At 38.1% G+C, this 22,138-nt stretch overlaps 1 protein-coding gene across 1 annotated transcript in view; it reads left to right on the top strand.

Annotated features, from left to right (window-relative positions):
- Nucleotides 1-22,138, top strand: part of LOC140915208 (scavenger receptor cysteine-rich domain-containing protein DMBT1-like) — a 194,593-nt gene that overhangs the window by 132,775 nt on the left and 39,680 nt on the right. The window contains 5 exon segments of the mRNA XM_073354781.1: nucleotides 1,148-1,183; nucleotides 2,878-3,089; nucleotides 4,914-5,086; nucleotides 5,799-6,187; nucleotides 8,886-9,157. Of these exon segments, the coding sequence (XP_073210882.1) occupies nucleotides 1,148-1,183; nucleotides 2,878-3,089; nucleotides 4,914-5,086; nucleotides 5,799-6,187; nucleotides 8,886-9,157 (1,082 nt within the window).

The raw sequence follows: 22,138 nt of genomic DNA, 5'->3' as shown, positions 1-22,138 counted from the left end.
CATCTTCTCATTGTACTGAGAGATGTCATTTAAAATGTGAAACGGGGCCTAGCAGAAAGGAGTCCTGGTCTACGACTGGGGGTCCTAGGTGCTACAGCAGTACAAAAACCCCAATAATAATTAATCCACATGAATATTCATTTGAGTACTCATATTGCTTTAAATGGGACTATTGAGGATAGGAAAATTATTTTTGGAAATGTAGGGTTGGAAGGGACTTCGAGAGGCCCTCTAGTCTATACCCTCTGCACTAAGGCAAGATTAAGTATACCTAGACCATTCCTGAGAGATATCCATCTAATCCATTCTTCAAAGCCTCCAATGGTAGGGATTCACATGCATGCATGTTTACATGATTGGGTCCTAAACTGTATTTCTTGTATTTCATTGTATTTCTTAACACTATTAGAATCATAGAATCATAGAATATCAGGGTTGGAAGGGACCTCAGGAGGTCATCTAGTCCAAACCCCTGCTCAAAGCAGGACCAATCCCCAACTAAATCATCCAAGTCAGGGCTTTGTCAAGCCTGACCTTAAAAACTTCAAAGGAAGGAAATTCCACCACCTCCTTAGGTAATGCATTCCAGTGCTTCACTACCCTTCTAGTGAAAAAGTTTTCCCTAATATCCAACTGTTGTTTCCTTCCTCTTCTTCATTGCAGTAGTTATATGCAGACAACTAGCTGTTTATCAGCTTTGTGAATTAGACAATTGGATAGAAATATAGTTATGTGTTATTTGCACAATGGGTGTGCCTGCTTTGTATTCTTTAGTATCATGTTTCAGAGGAACAGCCGTGTTAGTCTGTATTCGCAAAAAGAAAAGGATTACTTGTGGCACCTTAGAGACTAACCAATTTGGTTAGTCTCTAAGGTGCCACAAGTAATCCTTTTCTTTTTAGTATCATGATTTGCCAGCCAGCCCGCCTGCCATCTCTTTTCCCAACTCTCCATCTACTTACCTACTTATCCCTTTCTAATTTTCATCCATTCTTTATCTCTCTTCTGTCTGCATTCAATTATACTATCAATTTAGTTTTCTGATTTTATTGGCATTTTCTTGGATATGGCACATTATTCAAAAACTATATATGTCTCTATTAAAGATGTTGCCCATTTAAATATTGTTCTTCTTTTGTATTAATAGTTCCTACTACTACTCCAACATGGCTGCCTTCAACAGGTAATTTCATAATTATTTTACTTCTTTATTTGTATGTTGTACTCTTCTCTACTCGCTTATTATAATACACAAGTTATCCATGTATTAATGGCACCAGATTCCTTGGACAGGAAAGTAAGTACGGCATGGTGATAAATCTTAGTACTTTTTGCAAGCTGTCTTCAGGCTGAAGGCAATACATTTTTTGAATATCAACTTTTTCTTTCTTTTGGCAGCTAGCATTTCTAAATAGGGACAGAGTAGTACAGTACAATACTATATTTAGGTATTTTTACTTTAAAGGAAACACTTAGGCCCCAATAATGCAAACACATATGTATGTGCTTAACTTGGCTAATGTGACTGGTCCCAATGGCTTCAATGAAACTCTTTATGTCAGTAGAAATAAGCATGTACATGAATGTTTGCAGGATTGGGGCAATAGCTGGATCAAATAAAACAGAGTTACCAGTCAACAAATACATGCATTTAAAGTCAGTTTCTGTGTGCTTCACAGGAGGAAAAATAAAAATCCAATATTTTTTTCTATGAGTTGCTCAAGAAGATAATGACTGTCCTTGTTATTTTCCCCCTTTTTGTATAAGCAGGGCAGGGGTGGTGCCCCTAGCCTTTGTTTTCCAGAAGCTGGGAATGGGCGACAAGGAATGGATCACTTGGTGATTACCTGTTCCGTTCATTCCCTCTGGGGGCACCTGGCATTGGCCACTGTCGGTAGACAGGATACTGGGCTAGATGGACCTTTGGTCTGACCCAGTATAGCCATTCTTATGTTCTTAAGCCTTCTGTCAATTACAGCTCTGCATTAAGTAAAAATTGTTACATTCCAAAGTTGGCTGTAGATGCTATTTTCATTCAGACTGTAATTTTTGTTCCCAGTGCACCAGGTGCTTCTTCAGAAAGTTACTTCCAACCTGAATTAAGAACTTAACATTATCAGAGAAAAAAAGCATAATCTTTCTTCCCTGAACATTTTCTTTGGTCCATATTTTCTGTCTTCAATTATATACATTTAGGGCTTAATCTTGAGAGATGCTGAGCATTAAATGAGACTGTGAGTGGGATCCACAGCTATCGGGATTAGATACTGATCATAGAGCACCTCATTGAAGTTATAGGAGGCTTTCCTTTAACTTTAGCAGGTTTTGGCTTCAACTGATAAATCATATACAAATATATGCAAATATATATATAAATGACTCATATGTATTTTCTTTTCTTACATTTTATTCTGCAGCAAAATATACTTGTGGTGGTGTCCTTCAGTATTCATCTGGGACATTTCAAAGCCCATTCTATCCTGAAAATTATCCAAACAACGCAGACTGTGTGTGGGAAATAGAAGCAGTGAGCAATTACCGTGTAACACTTTCATTTAGAGATATAGTGTAAGTAAGGCACTAATTGCCCAGTCAATTCATAGGTTCAAAATCATGGAATTTTGAAATTGGTACCCTCTCCATTTCAAGGACATTTCTCACTTGTAAATGACCAGTAAACCTAAAATGAAAATTGTATGAATATAGTATTATTTATGGTTATTTGTTCAGTCCTGGTTGGTACCATATAAGAAGCAAAATTAAGACAATCTGTCACAAACACCTTGCAGCCGGAAGGGTTTAATGTGAGATTTAGTGGTGACTAGTTAAACAGGAGTTCACAAAATCGTTTACAAAATGTTCATGTTTATTCCCCAGGACAGAAGGTGGTAGATGCCAGTATGATTATATTGAGATATATGATGGGCCACTCGATACCTCTCCTTTACTGGGGAAAATTTGTTCTGGTTCCTATCTCACATATACATCGTCCTCAAACTTGATGACAGTTCGATTTCACAGTGACTCAAGTGTCACAAAGAAAGGGTTCCGTGCTGACTATTACACCATTCCAGCAGATCAGAATACTAGTAAGTTCATGTTTAATACAGAACTTCTCTTTTCAGCAGACAAGCCTATTTACTGACTTTATTTGCTAAATAACTATTTATTAATGTTGTTGAATCACTTCAGTATAGCAAGCACTCACTGTCATCTTTCATACTTTGGGATTATTGACCTATTACTTTCAGTTTTATATTTAAACAAAATCAATGTTTGTTATTATAAAATTAATTATTTTTAGACATTTTCTCTGATATTCAGCCTCAATTTACTTTTTCTTTATATCATCTCATTACTCTTACTTGTGGTCCTTTGTACTACCTAAGTGCTCGTTCTTTATGGGTTTGATCCTAATCCTGATGTAGGCAAAACTCTCATTGCAAGCATGAGTGAATTTCATGTCCTCTCCACAACTCATTAGTTATTATTTATTTGAGCTCAATGCCTGTTTAGCACCTTGCTGGTACATGTTTAGTATTAGAATTATTTATATTTAGAATCATTCCCTCCACTTCCTTTTTCATTTTTGATGCTCTTTCTTGAATTCCCTGCAATTTGTCCATGTCTTCAGCTACAGAGGTGCCCACAAGTGAACTAGAACACCTTCCACAGCCATACAAAGCCTGATCCTTAAGCGCTCATTCAGGCAAGACTCCTATTCTTTTCAATGTGCATTTTGCCCAAATAAAGACTACAGGTTCCAGTCCCCAATGAATGACTATCACTTTGATGTTATTCAGCCTCTGCACATGTATCTCCAAACCCCATATGGCTCATGTAAGGCCATACATACAAACCCTTGATTCGGCAACCCTTGATTGTATTGAATAGAACATAACTGGTTAGTTCCATTGGCTGATCACATAGTATAACATTGTATAAGTATAACGTTGTATAAGAGGACATGCTGATACATTGTATATGAGAGGGCATGCCAAAACATGTTACAAAGTATCTGAGGGAGCACACGTAGGGACAGTTAGCTTTTGAATGGAGAAGCAATTAATATAGAGCCAGCACATCCAAGAAGCAGGCATCAGAATGGAAGGTGTGAAGGGCAATTAGTTAAGTTAACTGGAAGCTGTTAAAGGAGATTGTTAAGGGTGGCAGGTAATTGAAGATACGTGACTGGTCTCAGGGATCTCGAAGGGTGGTGACTAAAATCTTTTTCTTCTTTTGTCTGTAACTTCTCTGTAACTTGTTCTCCAAAAAACTGTATAAATTAAAAGACACAAGCCCCACTCGGGGGGCTCACTTCTAAATGTATTAGCAGAGCAGCTTTGCTAATAAAACAGAGTGGTCTGATAAATTGTGAGTCTGAGTCAAACTTTGACATCAGTATAATTCAAGATAGCAAAATCTGGTCCATAAATTGCTGTCAACAAACACCAATTTCTCTTTACTTTACTGTTCCCTTTGTCTTCACCTCCCATTGCATTTTAGATCATTCTCTCCCAGAATTACTGAAATGCTTCATTTTATTTGCTTAATAATGGCCCTGGTAATACTGTTCTTAATTTTACTCAAGCAATAGGACTTTTACTTCACTCCAGAATTTTTTCTACTATGGTAACTGAGATTCATTGATGAGACGCTCTCTGATCACAGGAAGCAAAGTTATAATTTGCAGATTTTCATAGTAATAGTAATCCACAGCCGAAACCCACAGGCCGCTGGTGCATCATTCAATATTTATGACGTAACATAGTAAAATCATGTGGTTTGACTTATGAACCCCTTCCCCTCTCCCAATCTACACACAGAGTAGACAACAGCATCTGTATAGGTTGCAACATTTAATGATTGTATGCCTGTATGCACTAATAATGTATGTTTTATCTACCCACTAGCTCTTCTGTGCTTGCCAGAATACATGCGTGCAGTTGTTAACAGAGCCTATCTCCACTCACAAGGCTATGCTGCATGGGATGTCAGCTTGAATGACCCTTATTGTAAACCAATTGTTACACCAAACTACGTTATATTCAACATACCATACAATGGCTGTGGCACAAGACGAGAGGTATGAAGTTGAATATATAGCAACCTGAGTAAGTAGGTCTGTGCAAACTGCAGAATTTATTTTGAAAAGGGTCATGAACAGAAACCTGCTGTGGTTCACAGAAGTTACAAGTGAACCAATCACTGCAGGTTCAGATTCATCGAACGCTCCCACCTGTCCTTCTCCTGCCTGCAGGGAACACATCACTTATTGTAGATTGACTTTATGGGGAATACTGGGTGGACAAGGAAGATAAGTGAACAACCTCAACCCATGTTCATAGACTTTTTTCTAGCATGAGCTGATGTTCATGAAGACTAATAATACTTGGCACTTACATAAGCCACAGTTCAGCAAGGTACCAATTTAAAGCATTCACTTCTATAGTACTTTAGATTAAACACAACTCTAAGTACCTTGCTGAATCAAGACCTTTGTGCGTTACATGTTCAAAGCTTTGCATGAATGTAAACTAACTTAGCTGTGTTTGGGTTCAAAGAAAATATTTTTCACATCTCAATGTAAACACCGCATCATATAGCCAACAAAGTTTTTTAAAATGTGTTGTGAATAGAAATAACCAAAGTCACACTTCTTTTCAAAATACTGAAACAACACTTTAAATACGTGTTATTCTATGGACACATCAAAAGTTTAGTAAGAATAATGGTAATTGTGACGTCAGGCAAAAGTGGACTACATTAGATAATTTTGTATTTAATCTGTCAAACAGGGAAACAACAACACTATCACCTATTCCAACTTGATCAAAGCAATCTCTTCTGGTTACATAATCAAAAGGCAAAAAGATCTTCATTTGCATATCAACTGCAAAATGCTCCAAAATAGATGGATAGAAATAATATATGTTGCTGAGGATGTTACTGAGGTCAATGAAACTCAGTATGGCAGATACGACGTGAACATTTCATTTTATGAATCACCATCCTTCTCATGGCCAGTGTATGATTCTCCATACTACGTTGACTTGAACCAGAATTTATTCCTTCAAGCTTCAATTCACAGCTCTGACCCAAATCTGGTGTTGTTTTTGGACACGTGTGTTGCATCACCTGATCCCAATGATTTTACAACAGTAACCTATGACATTATGAAGAGTGGGTAAGGACTTTCCCAGCAATAGTTTAGAATGAAACTGTGCATGGAGTACTGTATCTGTTTTGTTTATGCAATAATTTGAATGGGGACAGTGTGAAGTAATTTCAGTTTTCCTTGCCAACAAAGTATTTAAAAAAACTTTTTTGGCAAATCCTGGAAAAAAATGAGAAATCAATAGAAACAATAGAAATGACATTTAGATGATGGAACTCTGCATCAGTGGTTCCATTCAAGAATGTAACGTCGTAACTAAAGAGGTAAATTCAGTTCTTACGTAAGCAGGTGTAACCTCAACCTCCGCTGATGTCAGTGGATTTTCACCTGCCCACATCAGTATTGAGTTCAGCCCCAATTAGTTTGTCTATAGAATTCAACTATATTTTTAAAATATTCTGCTCCATTTTTTAAAAGAAAAAAATTCATTCTTTTGCAGTCCTCGTTTTTTTGGGAGCATACTGTAAATGTTATTTCAAATTACTGTAATTCAATGTTTGGTTCAAATGACTGAAGTTTAATGTTTGATTTTTCCTGCTTTTCTGGTTTTCCCTGCTTTTTAACGTCTTTTCAGTTTCTTTTCATGAGTGTTCGGTGTTTTGCAAGTGACACTTAAGAATTTTCATGTCACTTGGATGACCCAGAATTGTTCATCTGTCTTGGCTTACACCACTTCTTGTGGAAAAGTCAGATTAAAGAATTATAGAAAACAAATTAGATTTAGTTCTGGTATGAAAATAAAAATCACTGATCTCATCCAGAATAGCAATCCCTATGGTTCTAAACCCTACCTGCCAGAATTTCAGTAGACTTCTCCATTATTAGACTCGACACCTTTCTGCATATGAAAGCACACCTCTTTCATGAGCAGGTCCCATTGTCAATGAATATGACTATTTATTGGTACAATCCTAATTATATATAAATAATGGGGAATAAGAGTGAAATTTCAAAATAATTCAGCCAGAGTAGCATTAGAGCTGCAGAACATACAGAAGTTAAGTTTTAAAGAAGCCACCTGCATGATAGTTTAAACCCCCCTATCTATTGCAGGAGATGAAAATTAGATATTCAAAACAGCCCTTTTAAAAAATGAGCTGATAACATCATACAATGAAGAGACAGCCAAATCTTTTAAACCTCATATTTATTTATATTAAAACCCAAAAGGAAATAAATTTTCCATATCTACATTCAAACATATCTTAACCATCTATAGGTGACAGAAGTGTTGGCATGAGTATAAATGAACATAGTAACATATGCAGTCTTATAATAATCTCAGTTTATACAAGTTTAATACCTTGTGATCTTTCTTATGCAAATGAGTTTATTAAAATGTGTATAAAATACATTGATGATATGACAACTCTGCAGCTTCTTCTGAGATAAGAGCTGTGTGTTAACAGGTCAGCTGAGTTTTTTTTTTTTTTTTTTTTTTTTTTTGTGGTGGTTAAATTGAACCAGAATGCACTGGCATGGAATTTTGGCACTTACTCAGGTGAGTCAAGGCTGACAGAAAAGTGAAAGATACTAGAATCTTGTTCTGTTCCTTGAATCTTGTTGCTCTGCAGCTGATTTAGTAGAGATTAGAGTCATTGGAAATGGCGACTTTCTTGCTTCTTGCATCCAAAGCAGAAATCAGAAGAGTAGGAGTGAGTTGGATAAGATGGCACAGAATGGAAGAAGGAATTTATCATCCTTATTATTCATATTCAGTAGCACCTAGAGAACCCAGTCAGACATCGGGGCCCCACTGTGCTAGGTGCTGTATAACCATTTAGTATAGAGATGGAGCCTACCCTTCAGAGTAGAGCTGGTAGAAAAAATGTGGACTGAAATTGTTCCTGTCAAAATATAGCTGTTCAGAACTGAAGAGTTTCATGGCAATGTATCACTTCTGATAGAACTGTCACTGGGAAGGGTTTCTCCGGTGAGACAAAGAGAGACCTAGGCCAAGTGATTAGGGTGTTTGTCTGGGCTGTGGGAGACCCAGGGCCAAGTCCCTGCTCTGAATCATGCAGAGCAGGGACTTGACCCTGTGTCTCCCATCTCCTGTGTAACAGCCCTGGCTATTCTGCATTGAGACTCTCTCATGTATGCTTTTTTCATGAAAAAAATTGAAATCTCATTTTTCATCTGCATTGGAACAAAAACAAATTTCAAAATGGTGTCTGAAATACAATGGTTGTTTTCTGGCCAGCCTCACTTAAGAGCTTAAATCTTGGTTTCATTTTCCCCTTAATAAAAATAAACCCCCTTTGCTTCAGCTGTTCTACAGGGGTCATATACATTGCAGCCTGGAGATCTAAATAAGCAGCCTTGGGCTCATTTCACCTCCAGGGGACCTCTTTGCAACTTGTCCATCCTGGGCCCCGATCCTACAAAGACTTATGCACAAGTCTAACTTTAAGTATGCAAGTTCAGTAAAACTACTCACACTCTTAGAGTTAGGCATGTACGTAAATACCTTGTTGATTTAGAGACATCAGTATTTATATTTTGCTTTCAGACAAGTCACTACTACTATTTTAACCTCTTTCATTTTCTGTTCTTACTATAATTGTATATTTTTCTCTCCCTTTCTGTTGTCAATGAATTTTAAATTTTTTAATTTTTATCTGTGCACATAGGGCATGCTGGATGCCAGTGATTTATTTTTGTGCGGATGCATGAAGACTAATTGTATTTTATTTATTTATTTTAGATGTGTTAGAGACCCTACCTACAGGACATACTATTCATCCTACAGCTCCACAATACGGTTCAAATTTAATGCCTTCAAGTTTATTAACCAATATTCATCAGTTTACCTTCAGTTTAAAATGGTGGTGTGCAGGGTATATGATTATTCTTCCCGATGCTACCAGGGCTGCATAACCAGGTCCAAGAGAGATACCAGCTCTTACCAAGAAGAGGTGGATGTTGTTGTTGGGCCTATTCAGCTTCGGAAAGATGGCACTAAGAACAGGAATGCTGGTAAATTTAAATACACTAAACACAAGAGAAGGTTAAGTGTGACTTTGAGCATTCTCAGTGTGGCCCCCTCCAATGACCAGTCTGGGCAAACTGCAAAGAATAGGGCAGACAATCCCCCAAACTGGTGGTTTATTCCTATAATTAGATTCACCAAGCCAGTAACAAAACAGCTTCTGTACTACGTACCAAGAAGCTAAAATACAGTTTCTTTTAAGCAATCCAGCATTTGGCTCCCACCCTGAGAACCAAGTCCATACAGTGAGAGTTACTTTAAACCTTATTCACCATAAAGTTCAACTGCAAAATTCTACCAATCCCAAGAGATTGGACACTGTTACCTACCATGTCAAGGAATATTTCAGATCTGACCCAAATAAATGCTTACAGCCAATTCTTATTAACTAAACTAAGATTAATTAAAAAAGAAAAGAAAGTTACTGTGGTTAAAGATGTTTATACATACAGATATGAGTAAAGTTCTTAGATCAATTTCATAATAGAGATGGTGAGGCTGCTGGTTTGTGAAAATACTTCTAGAATCAGTTCAATAGGTTTTAGTCTAATAGGCAGTCCATGTGTAGAGTTTGTTCAAATTCTTCTGAGAATTTGCAGGGATAGTCCAAGGTACACCTGGAGACCTCAGTCTGGTGAGTTGAACTTTCCCTGACAAAGTTTAAGCATATCTGAGATAAAACAAGATCAGGTCCAAAGCTTCTTTTATGTTCTCTAGCAAGTTGAAAGCATCTTGACAGCAGACATCACAGCAAGGGCCATCCCAGATGAAGAATGGACAGTGTATATTGTTGCTTTGAAGCTAAACTTTTATTTCTTATGTATACACAGATAAACTAGTTGCACTGATTAGCATAAGGCAATTGCCCATTCAAACAGTTCATAGGTAGTTTACTACAAACATCAAAGAGAAATAAAGACAATATTATTATACCACAAGTTTCATTTAAATGTTAATATCCCCTTTTGATCTCTGAATCAATTGACTATATAATGAAACATTACAGATAGGATCCGAAGTTTAACATTTACAAGCTAATTAGATCACATTGTTAAACTTCTAATAAGATACAGGTAAACACAGACAAATACAATTAGTATCTGCTTCTAATTCTCTAACAATACAGGTTTACATTTTAAGAAGTCTGGCCTATTTAACACGGCTTTGTTAACTATCTACAAGGAATGGTTCTGTTTATCATTTCAATACTTTTCTAATATGACCTTAAAGGTTGATTTTGGGTCACTCGACCTGCTTGTTGCTTAACTCTCTCTGGCTCAGTGTCACAATAAGGTTCCGTAAATCACTTTTCATTTCGTTTTACAAAATCTTACTTCTGATTTCTAACAGCGCAGCATGCTTTTACTGGTTTAGCAAAAACTCCCTTATAAATATCAGGGACTTGTTTATTGACTAAGAGCATCTACAAATTTGTTCCTTACTTAACACATTTCAAACCCATCATTTTAATCTGCCCAGCTCAGAAATTCTAATTGAATCAATTCTTCAGGAAGAAAGATGAGATGCAGTCCATCTCCTTATTATAGCTTCATTGATTTAATTATCCTCAAACTCTTCAAGCATTGTGGTTGTCATGGCTCACCTTGACTATCTCCAGTAACGTGAAACCTCAACCTTCCTTGAAAAAGATTCCATTCCCTAGCTCTTGTGCTAGTTACGATGTTTTCTTAATATTGAACCTAAAACATCCCGGTTCAGTTCATGAAATAATCTTTACTAATATAAAGATGGATTGTTGTGTCTAGAATGTCTTCTATAAAATAGAGTGAAATTGATTTATTTCTTGACCTGATCTAGAATGAAACTTTACAATTCAAGTTCTCTTTGTCCTGGTATCTTTGGCAATAACTAGAGCAGAGAACAAACTGAAACCAAAACTCTCTCTCTCTCAATTCACAGAGCTGGACTATTCTGAACATCAGGAAGACGTGGATTCCCGTGGTTCACTTACTGCTACTGCTGGTTATTCCCATGCTCCATTTATTGTTACGGGTGTGGTGCTTGCAGCTGTTATTTTCACTCTTGTTGGGCTTCTTTTGAAAAGTAAACTGAGGAGACCAATTCCGTACCAGATAATGTAAGACGCTAAAGACACCAGCATCAGAGCATTTATGTAATGATTCAGTTTCTAGCATTTGCACTCAATAACTTTTATACGACAAATCATGCTTTAAATAAAAAGTATGAAAATGTTATTGTAATGAGGCTACACAATGAGTTCTGGTAAATTCAGGCTAGAGATGGCCCTGAGGTTAAAACCCCACCTCCAAATAACATGAGAATCTAGGAGAAGTTTGAATCCAGATCCCAACTCTCTAACTTGCTGCCAGTTCCATGGACTTGAATCCCAGCCCCATATCCGGCCCACCAGCTCCCTTCCCTACACTCTAGAACCAGACTTTGCAGCTCAGGACTATCTCTAGTCTAGATAGACCAAAAACTGGGTTCAATTCCTGTTTCACCACAAACATCGTGTGTGATCATGGGTGTGAGACACAGTCTCTCTGGGCTTCAGTTACCCATCTGTAAAATGGAAATAAGAGCACTTTCCTGCCTCACAGGGTTGTTGTGTGGAGAAATACATATAAAATTGTGAGATGGGCAGATACTACAGGGAACGGGGCCATACAGGTACTTAAGATAGACAGAGAGTACTTTGTTTTGATAACTTTATACATAATAAAGGGCAGTTTGACATTATTTTTATGTTTACCTTTTGCACCTGCCTAGCACATTTCAGTCACTTCTGATCAAGATATTTAGATTCTAATGCAAGTTTTCTCCCTCATAATCCTCCTCTCACTTCCTGTCAAGACCAGTGTTTCTAACATCTCAAATAGTCTGACATGGAAATTATGGTGAGGAATCAAATGTAATAGATTGTGCAAATTTGTAGGATGGGATGATTTCCAGTCTAAAAAAATCTCATTTGTAAACACAGCAATTTAAAATCAGAAAAGTGTTTACAAAGCAATATTTCTATTTGTGTACTTGCAAATATAATGTCTCTGCATCTCCAAATTACTGCTTTGCAATATGAATAATGTGGTTTGTGATAAAGAAACTTTGGCAAGAACCAATTTGTGTTGTTTTTTTCCATTTCCAAATCAATACGTGTATTTATTTAGGCTTTTTATAAGAAAATGTGATTTGTCTCTGCCTTTAAACAGAACTGGTTTTAATATTATAGAGAAACTGGTTTTAAGAGGCCAGATATTTAAATGGGATCGGTCACTTATATTTGACTCAGAAATTTTTCTATCATCTTAGTCTGTTTCTTTTTAAACCTGGAAAATGTCAAGATTGCAGTGGGGAACAGAGGAGACTGCAAAGGAGCCAGTTGCAACTCCCTGGGTCCTGGGGCTCGCCCTAATGATGCCAGCTGATTATGGCCCCCAAAGAGCCATCCACCAGCCAAGGATTACGGGACCATATTGGTGCTCTGGCCATGCCTACCCCCACCCCCTCTATGTCACCAAATGCAAGGGTCATAGGGACACTAGCATAGGAGCTGGCTGTACCAGCTCTACGCAGTTGGGGACTAGACCCACACCAAGAGACTCATCAGCTAGGGAGATCCAGCAGCTCCATGGCATGCCCAGAGCTGAAGAGATTTTCTGATCCAGTATTTTATTAAAGTTATTTCTGTGTAGAATAGTTGGCCTGAGAACACATACCATGCAGATGGATTCTAGATGCACTTTAAATGTCCCCTGCATTTTTGCAATTTTTTCCTGTAGGTCCAAGCACACTCTCTTTCCCTTACTTTCATTGACTCTAATGAGTCATATGTATATTTTATTAGAGAAAGTGCAGTACATGTCAGAATGTAACCACTATGCCCTTCGGCTAGTATATTTTTCTAAGTGATTTTCTGATATGGGCAAAGAAATTATTGTAAAAAGGACCTGAATGGAATCTGTTCCTGGTCAATTGTTACATTTTCAAACATTTCAGATGACTTTTGTCTATGAAACCCAAGGTTCCTGCTGATGTCAGTTTTTCAAATTCCCTCCCCTACCCCTAAATTAACTGGTTTGAACTTCCTTTATCAGGAATGATACTTCATAGTGATCGGGGGAAGAGGGGAGGGAGTTGTTCTGAGAAAACTATGTGTGTGAAATGGACCGTGTGTTATTGGTGGGAGAAAAGATCTCTTAAACTTTGTGGACTAGGTAAAATAAATAGGAATAGAATGGAATAAGACTGAGGAATGGTCAATGAGTCTCACACTGCTCTATATAGCTTTTGTTGGCAGTCATGTAGATCTGGCGAGCCATATGGTGCTGACTATTCTGAAAATACATTACTGTCCTAATATTACTTTTTCATATGAGCAATTGCTTTAGTTGCCACAGGGAAGTTATGTATTAATAGATGGGGCAGTGATCTGGTCTGCATCATAGCAAATGGGAAAGGAAGTGGCCCTGTAGATAGTCTTCATGATGATAAGGTTTGAGAAACCCAGGACTGAAGAAAGAAGATAATAGTACTTCACAGGATTGAATATTAATACTTGGAAGACTGTGAGGTGCTCAGGTACTGCAGTAATAGGATTCATCTACATACCTGTAACTGGGAAGCTCTACTCCTGCCCTGCGATTCTTGCAATCTTGTATGCCTCTAGCCTGTTTACACCTCAATGTGATTTGTTAACATTACCCGTTGTATCAATCCTGTGCAGCAGCTCTGTCTACAGCATTTTTCAGATGTCAGCCATTTCTCCAGGGAGATCTCACCCTCCTGAAATCCCTTTTCCCTCGGATCTGCTAGCACTTACCCCCGGTACCATTTAACTCCTCCTCCTAGCCGATAGGACAATTAGCTCCTTAGCATCCCCAGTCCCATTAGGGAATGAAGTCCTGTATTCCTCCATCGAGTCTTCTCTGGGGGGAATTAATCAGAGCTTAAGTGTCCAGAGTGCTGGGACAGATGTTGGCTCTCAGCACTTGGTTATTGTACCTTAGATAAATTTAAAATACACATATACTTACTAGTGATGCTTCTCTATCTGCTGCCAATTCCCGCCCAGAGAAGATCTAAGGATGAAGCCTTATTAGTGAATTGGAACAACTGAACTGCACCAAACACTTGTGCTGGCACAATCATGCTGTTAATTTTTCTATTTCCTTTTCCAGAAAATGTTGGTAATTATTTCATACTTCTTCTTTTGAGATTTGTTTCAGTTTGGGTTCACTTCTTTCTCCTGCATTTTAAATTACTCATGCCTCACAGTCTCCTTGAGAAGGACCCTCTTTATCTCAGTCTGTCTTTTCTCCATTCATGCTTATCTTTGGCTTATCTTTCACTTTGATAAGATTATCTGTGTTCTATAACTTTTCTAGTTCTCCTACGGTCCTGGCTCCTGCAATGCTTGCCTCTTGCTTTCCTTTTTTGGATTAATTATTCCACAGCATTGTTCATCCACATCCGTATTTTGTTTGCATTATTGATTGAAGGGGACATATAGAAACCTTTGTCATGAACTGAGCTGATTGGAGAACATTTGTCATTGTACAAATTTCTTGTTATTTTAATAGTGAATTATTAGACATACTTTCCCCCATTATTTGTTCTGCTGTGGTCATGAGTGCTTCCAAGGATGTGGGTCACTCTCTGCTGGGTGTCTGCTAATATGTTTTTCTAGTGAGATACACATAAGACTACACTGATGATTATAATGATTTGTATAATCAGTAGCTGCTGTGACCTAATGAGCAGGAGTTGTGAACAGTTCTTACTTAGAATTATTTCACCTCAGGATAATAATTTCAAAAATGCCTAAATCTCATTTTCAAAAATAACTTAATTTCAGATTTGTAAAGGTTATTGGGTACTTTAGGATGCAGATTGGTGCCTACTTGGATTTACAAAAGCACCGAACTTCCAAAAGTGCCTAACTTCCATTGGTTTCAGAGTAACAGCCATGTTAGTCTGTATTCGCAAAAAGAAAAGGAGTACTTGTGGCACCTTAGAGACTAACCAATTTATCTGAGCATAAGCTTTCGTGAGCTACAGCTCACTTCGTCGGATGCATACTGTGGAAAATACAGAAGAGGTTTTTATACATACAAATCATGAAAAAATGGGTGTTTATCACTACAAAAAGTTTTCTCTCCCCCCACCCCACTCTCCTGCTGGTAATAGCTTATGTAAAATGATCACTCTCCTTACAATGTGTATGATAATCAAGGTGGGCCACCTGAAAGAACAGATGTTTTTGTTGGCTTGAGCAGAAGAAAGAAGAAGAGGAGAGGTATGTGTGGTAGTTGTTTTCTATTCCTATACCTTTCTCCCTTCCTTGAGAATTATTTTCAGCAGGGGTTCAAGTGACTGCAGGTTTGTGGGATGGGAAACCCTCTCTGTGTCTTTGCCAATATGTAAATGTCTTGCTCACACCTGCCAAAGAATTCTTCCTGCCAAAGAATGGACACTTAACTAGGTGATGGCTCATCTGATTATGTTCTGACTGAGGCATCAATTTGCCTATTGTTTCTGAGGCACTGGTCTGTGCCTGCTTTTCTAAACTTAATAATGCTATACAGTAGAATCTTATAACTTTACATACAATGTTATCACACTTATTTTACACTAGAACCTCAGAGTTATGAACACCTCAGGAATGGAGGTTGTTCATAACTCTGAAATGTTTGTAACTCTGTACAAAACTATATTGTTGGTCTTGCAGAAGTTTACAACTGAACATTGACTTAATACAGCTTTGAAACTTTACTATGCAGAAGAAAGATGCTGCTTGCCCTTTTTTTAGTAGTTTAACATACTACTATACTGTATTTGCGTCTTTTTTTTTTTTTTTTTGTCTCTGCTACTGCCTGTTTGCATACTTCTAGTTCCAAATAAGGTATGTGGTTGACTGGTCAGTTCGTAACTCTGTGTTCATAATTCTGAGGTTCTGCTGTACCAGGACAGTAATGTTCAGCAGACTGAGTTTTCAAATGATACCTCACAAGACACACTTCGTACAAAATGTATCATAGTCTTGTAAAAGAGTGAACATGAGAGTATAGACTTTCACAATGGAAAAACCCTGTTTTGGCTCCTTTCTCAGTCTCCAAGACACAATATCAGAGAGTATCTATAATTGCACCTACAGTGTTGTTACAAACATTTCACGGTAATATTAATGAGAAGTGCATTGTTAGATTTCAAACCATATAGTGCACGTCACCTTTTAAATAAATATCATCACACCAGTATGGAGGCGGAGTGAGTATGCCAGGCCTGACAAAAGTTGCTGACACAGTGCAGTGACCCCTTTGCAGTGTCACAGAGGACTCCTATGAAAGTGGTGCAGAGGCCCCCTGAACCAGCTGAGTTGGCACATTGGCAGAGCCAGTGCTAGCCATTGGGGACCCTAAGCAGGAAGATGTTTGGCCTCCCAAAACTAAAGTAGGCAAGTTCTTATAATAAAAAGCAAATGGGGTGGACCCCTGAGCTGCTCAGGGCCCAGAGCAATTGCTTAGTCTGCTTATGCCTAGCACCAGCTCTGCACATTGGGGTCAATGAGTATTTATGAATCTGACTCGGAATTCAGTGATGAAGGAGGAAATGCAGCTGTACGCTGGTATAATGGAGCAAACTATTCCTGCTGAGACTGATGAAGAAATGGATTGTGATAGGCAGTGCTGTCAGGGGTTTCTGTCATAATGTTCACAGAGAATGGAATTCAAGCAGTGTGTGTAGATCACTTCTTCCCCCTCTTCAAATCAAATCTGGGTGCATGTTAGATCTGTGCCAGGTTCATAATGATGACTCTTCTCATTAAAACTGTTAAAATGCACGTCAAGGTGATTCAGAGGGTACATCAAAAGCCAAGAGGTGATCTGAAGTATTTGCCATTTGAGAGCTGGAAAAGGGGGAGAAAACAAACACCTTCTTTGTTTCCTAAGCTAAACATATACTTGGCACTGCTGATAACAAATAAGCAAAATATTATCCCAGCAATTAACAGGCAAGTTTTCATGCCCACTGATTTCCAGTTTGTTTGATTTGTAGTTTAACATTTTGTTCAATTACAGTAAGTTCCATTTCAAAGATATCAAAACACATACATTTGCAGAGCTATAGAGCACAGTGCCCAATAAATTTATGATAAGTTGGTTGGTCAAATGGATTCCATGCCTAAGAGGGAAGATACTACCAGGGGAAGGTGAATGTATCCCCCTCCACTCTACCATGTGGGGCCAGATTGTGAGCCTTTCACTTGCACTGATGAGTTGTTCAGAAAACTAGGTCCCACTAAAATCATCTGTTTATTTACAAAGGCCAAAGCATTGTCAAGATACCCACATCAGAAAACAGCCCAGCAATGCAATCAAAACATGAGAATGACAACCAAAAATTATTTGTACTACCATAGTGCCTAGGAGCCCTAGTCCTGGACTAGGGCCTAATTGTTCTAGATGCTGTAGAAACACAGAACAATGCATCCGATGAAGTGAGCTGTAGCTCACGAAAGCTCATGCTCAAATAAATTGGTTAGTCTCTAAGGTGCCACAAGTCCTCCTTTTCTTTTTGCGAATACAGAGTAACACGGCTGCTACTCTGAAACAGAACAAAAAGACATTTCCTGTCCCAAAATGTTTAGTCTGAGCTCTCAATCAATAATTACAGTCAAAACAATTGTCAAAGAATGGTCCGTCACTCCTGTACGGATTTCAGTGTTTTACTCTAATCTTCCCCAAACCTAAATTATTCAGTAATGAACACTTATGCAACAGAAAGAAGTAAAGAATGTAGGGAAGGTCATTTTTAAAGGTTGTTTGTCATGCTCTGGAGTAATTTGTTCACAGGGGACAAAAACTTATCCATCTCTCTCTAGCACCCTCTGGATAATTTAGCAAACGTCTAGGCTGGCAGTTATCCACACGGGCAACTCACATTTGAGGCAATAGGATTGGTGAGTATGGAAAGCAGGACAGAGTTTGGAAATCCAAGGCTGCTTTAGCTATAGTCAAGCGAGGCAGCTGACTTGGTGACAGCTTTCCAAGCAGCTAACTAGAGTAGTGGATTTTAACTTGGTGGGGGGAGGATGGGGCTGCACCAAACCCGAACAGCATTGTGAACCCACATGTCAGGTTGCAACAACACATACTTAGATTTGGCCTGGCCTCTGTCATGATGGAAGGGTGACGAGGCCAAATTTGAGCGAGGTGGGGTGGTATCACACTGAAGTGTTGCCTACCACAGCCAAATTCCTTGCGCAACCTTTGTTGGTAATGTGAGGCACAGTGAAAACAGTTTTACCATGTCTTTCCACAAGCATTTTGTTTGCAATTTTCAGCAATCTCTGCTGTATGTCTAATTTTGCAACTAAACCTACAGTACTTATGTAATTCTCCCTCCCCAGTTATGTTACAGAATAACAGGACTGTATGTGTCAGATTCAGTTAAGAGAATGCACTGTTAATTACAAACAAACTCATCAGCAGAGTTCTGCAAATGGTAGCTACTTAAACCTTTAAGAAGTAGAATATTCAAGTGTACATCAAGTGCTTGGGATTGGTGATCAGAAGAACTAAAACATGGTCAGGACACTACAGTGATGGATATTATAAATGTATATTTAATAATCAAAATAAAGTTGTGGGAATAGTTTGGAGACAGAAAGATAAAATCTGATATTTTAAAATTAAATAAGCTTGCATTAAAAGAACCTTATTAAGGTTGTCAAGTCAAGCACTCAAAAATTAGGAAATACCGTAAGTGAGGTTGCCTGGGGAACACAAATTCAGCTTTTTTTGTGCATGTACATTATGATGCAGTCTTTAACTAGATGACCATATGCTATTTCCCCTCATTCCGTTAATGAACAGTTATTCAATATTTTTTGTATCATTCTCATTCAACATGTGGCCTCAGGTCCTTTTTAATACATGCCATACAAAGCTATTCATTTACTTGGGTGTTTCTATTGTGTGCTCTCTAGCAGGTGAGTATTTCAGAAATAAAAATGAAGTTGTATGATTAAATGGCATAATTAATCCCACGTTATAGCTGGGCAACTGTGGCACAGAGAGATTAAGTCCAAAATTGTCAAGTTTCCTCTAATTTCTAGTGCTCTACTTGATGTACCTAGAGCTTGATCTTTCCAGAGTGTGTATCAATTTTATATTTTCAAAACACAGCTTCAATTGAGCATGCTGCAGTATCTGCATACTAACAGGTACTCTGAACAGCCAGTGCAGCTTGGTGGTTCATGAAACGTGTTGGTATGCAGGTACTGTCTGGACTCTGTGAAAGGGGGGTTCTTGTGACAGGGTGGTCTGCCTCTTTAAGGGGCTGGGGAGCAGCCAATCATGTTCGGAAGAGAAGCCTCACAGGCATGTGCTGGGAATCATCCAACCCAGCTGAGCAGTGTCCGGTGATGGCGTGATATTACTAGCTTGGGAGATATAGATTCCAAGGCCAGAAGGAACCATTGTGGTCATCAAGTCTGGACTGCAAAAATACTTTTCTATAACAGCAGCAGAAGACTGCAAGAGGCCCTGACTGCTGAGCTGCTAGGGCAGAGCCACCACAATTTGTGTTGGGAATAGGACTATTACTTTGTTTCCTTTTGTGTGGGTGGGTGTTGGACAACCACCAAAGCCCTGAGGCAAAGGTTATGAACTGATCTGAGAGTAGCTGATTATTTTTCTTCAGGCTGGTGACTGAGTCCTGCAACTTACACTTCTTCTCCAGAATCTACCTGCCCCTAAAATTTTTTTAAAAAAGAGAGTAGCATAAAAATGATGTGGAATTTCTTAAAGCTAGCTTTTTCTGGAGGAAGTAACTGAAATAAATGATAAGAAATCAAAGCAGCATTAAGGACACCTATATTGTTATCATGGTTTACCGGAACAGCTTGGCAGCAAAAGCTTTTTTTAAAGGTGACCCATGTAACACTTCCTTTTAACTAATTTGATAGAGGAAAGATCAGATTTCAGGGGCTGCCTCTATATATTTTCAAGCAATGTGTATCTTGAAGTTCATTGCTTTTCTTGCACCGCTAAACCCAGTCAAAATGTATGATTCTGTGACTTTCATTTGGCTGCTGCTTTTATATTCAGGTATTGTGTCTAAAATGTTCTGATTTCTCCCATTTTTTCCCCTTACCTATAAAAGGATGAAGACAAGTTTTCAGAGAGCTATTCAGGTAGAAAAGTTGGCAGCCTATACTGCTGAGAAAAACTATTACCTAAATTCCTAGAACTCTTTAGTTCAGTAAAACTATGGGCCTGATTCTAACTTTACACCATTGTCACTACGTTAACTCAGAGCAATTATTTCTGATTAACATTGGTGTCCTTGTGAGGAGAATCAGGTCTTGTGGTTTTGGTCTTTGCAACTAATGACATGGTTGTTGTTTAGTGCTTGTGTAATGCTTTTCTTTTTCAATGTGCTTTATGAACAGATGTTACATTATGTGTATTGGTAATTGTGTTAGCCCCAGGATATTAGAGAGACAAGGTGGGTGAGGTAATATCTTTTATTAGACTAACCTAAGAAGAGCTCTGTGTGGCTTGAAAACTTCTCTCTTGCCAACAGAAGTTGGTCCAATAAAAGATATTATCTCACCCGCCTCGTGTTTCAGATGTTACGTAAATGTTTTGGACCCAGTTCATTTGTTGTGTAAAGGTGGTTAATGATTTTGGTGAAACGGAAGTGTAATTTGTACAATGGTGGTATTCATTGCTAGTATAACTGTTGTGTAAATCCCCTTAGTCAAAGTTGAAGGTAGAGCAGGCAGGGAAAGGGGAGAGGTGAATGCAGAATAAAGGAGATGTTTCCACCCCTTCTGACCATTGCAGTTATGCAGTGGTAATGAAAGATACCTTACTTTACTACTGTCTACCTTAACCTAGAACCTCTCTCTCTCTCTCTCTCTCTCTCCTCCAAAATATGATAGAGAATTTGACATAAATCATGCTACAAACTAAATATGAACAACAGATGTTGCTTACTGTCCTGCATTTTATAGTCTTCTGTGTCTGATCTTTAACATCACAACTGCTTGTTTTTGACACTGACTACCATACAACTTGTATCAATTTCCATTTTATACTGTATTGCTTTCCTTGGTCACAGATTGACAGTATCTAATGTGCTGCATGTTGCTACATGAATACACTACACATATACTGTAGGTGCTGTGAATTTCCCAACAAAATGATCTAACCAATTTTCTGAAGTGAATGGCAGCCTGAAGAAGAAAGGGTGTAACCCACTTACTACACTGAGGGCTTTATCAAATAACGGGTTGCTTAAATTTGCCCAGCTTCAGCTAAGGGCCCTAATGGCTACATTGTCCATTTGAATTGCTAAATGAAACCATACTCCAAATCTTGGAGTCAAATGAGAGCGGTGTAACACTGATACAAGTCAAAAGGCTGATTGATTTAAGCTTTTTGCGCACACCTATTCAGAAGTGATTAGAGTTATCACATCATGAAATTGTACTTTTACTTGCTTATCTATTTATTCTGATTAGGCCAAATCATTATGTCCTTCCTTACTCATTTATATATTCAGTGGAAGTTTTGACATCAATTCCAGAGTAAGGTCTGAGTAAAAATCAAGTAAAACATTAAGATTTGGTCTCTTGTTTGATCTAATTTACAGTATTCAATCTATCTGAGATACCCTTTTGTTACTCTGAAACCTTCCAATCTAGTTAACCTATTCATCTATCCCTTATATCTATGAGGATTTACAAAATTCCATTTTGCTTCTATCTTCCATAGAAAATGGTATTCAACCTTTTAATCTAATACCTTTTAATCTAATACCTTCCAAACCGAGCTACCTCCTTCCCGATGAGAAGTTCCCATTATTTGATTTTTCATTTACTTTTTCTTATTAGATGTTAATTTTCTCTACTGACTTTACTTCTGTTTGGTATCCTGCAGAACGATAATGTATTTATTTTGCTGTGGCACATGGAC

Source organism: Lepidochelys kempii, chromosome 7, assembly GCF_965140265.1.
Source record: "Lepidochelys kempii isolate rLepKem1 chromosome 7, rLepKem1.hap2, whole genome shotgun sequence".
NCBI lineage: Eukaryota > Metazoa > Chordata > Testudines > Cheloniidae > Lepidochelys > Lepidochelys kempii.
The sequence above is the reverse complement of the archived record's forward strand: the minus strand, read 5'-3'. Positions and strand labels throughout refer to the sequence as shown.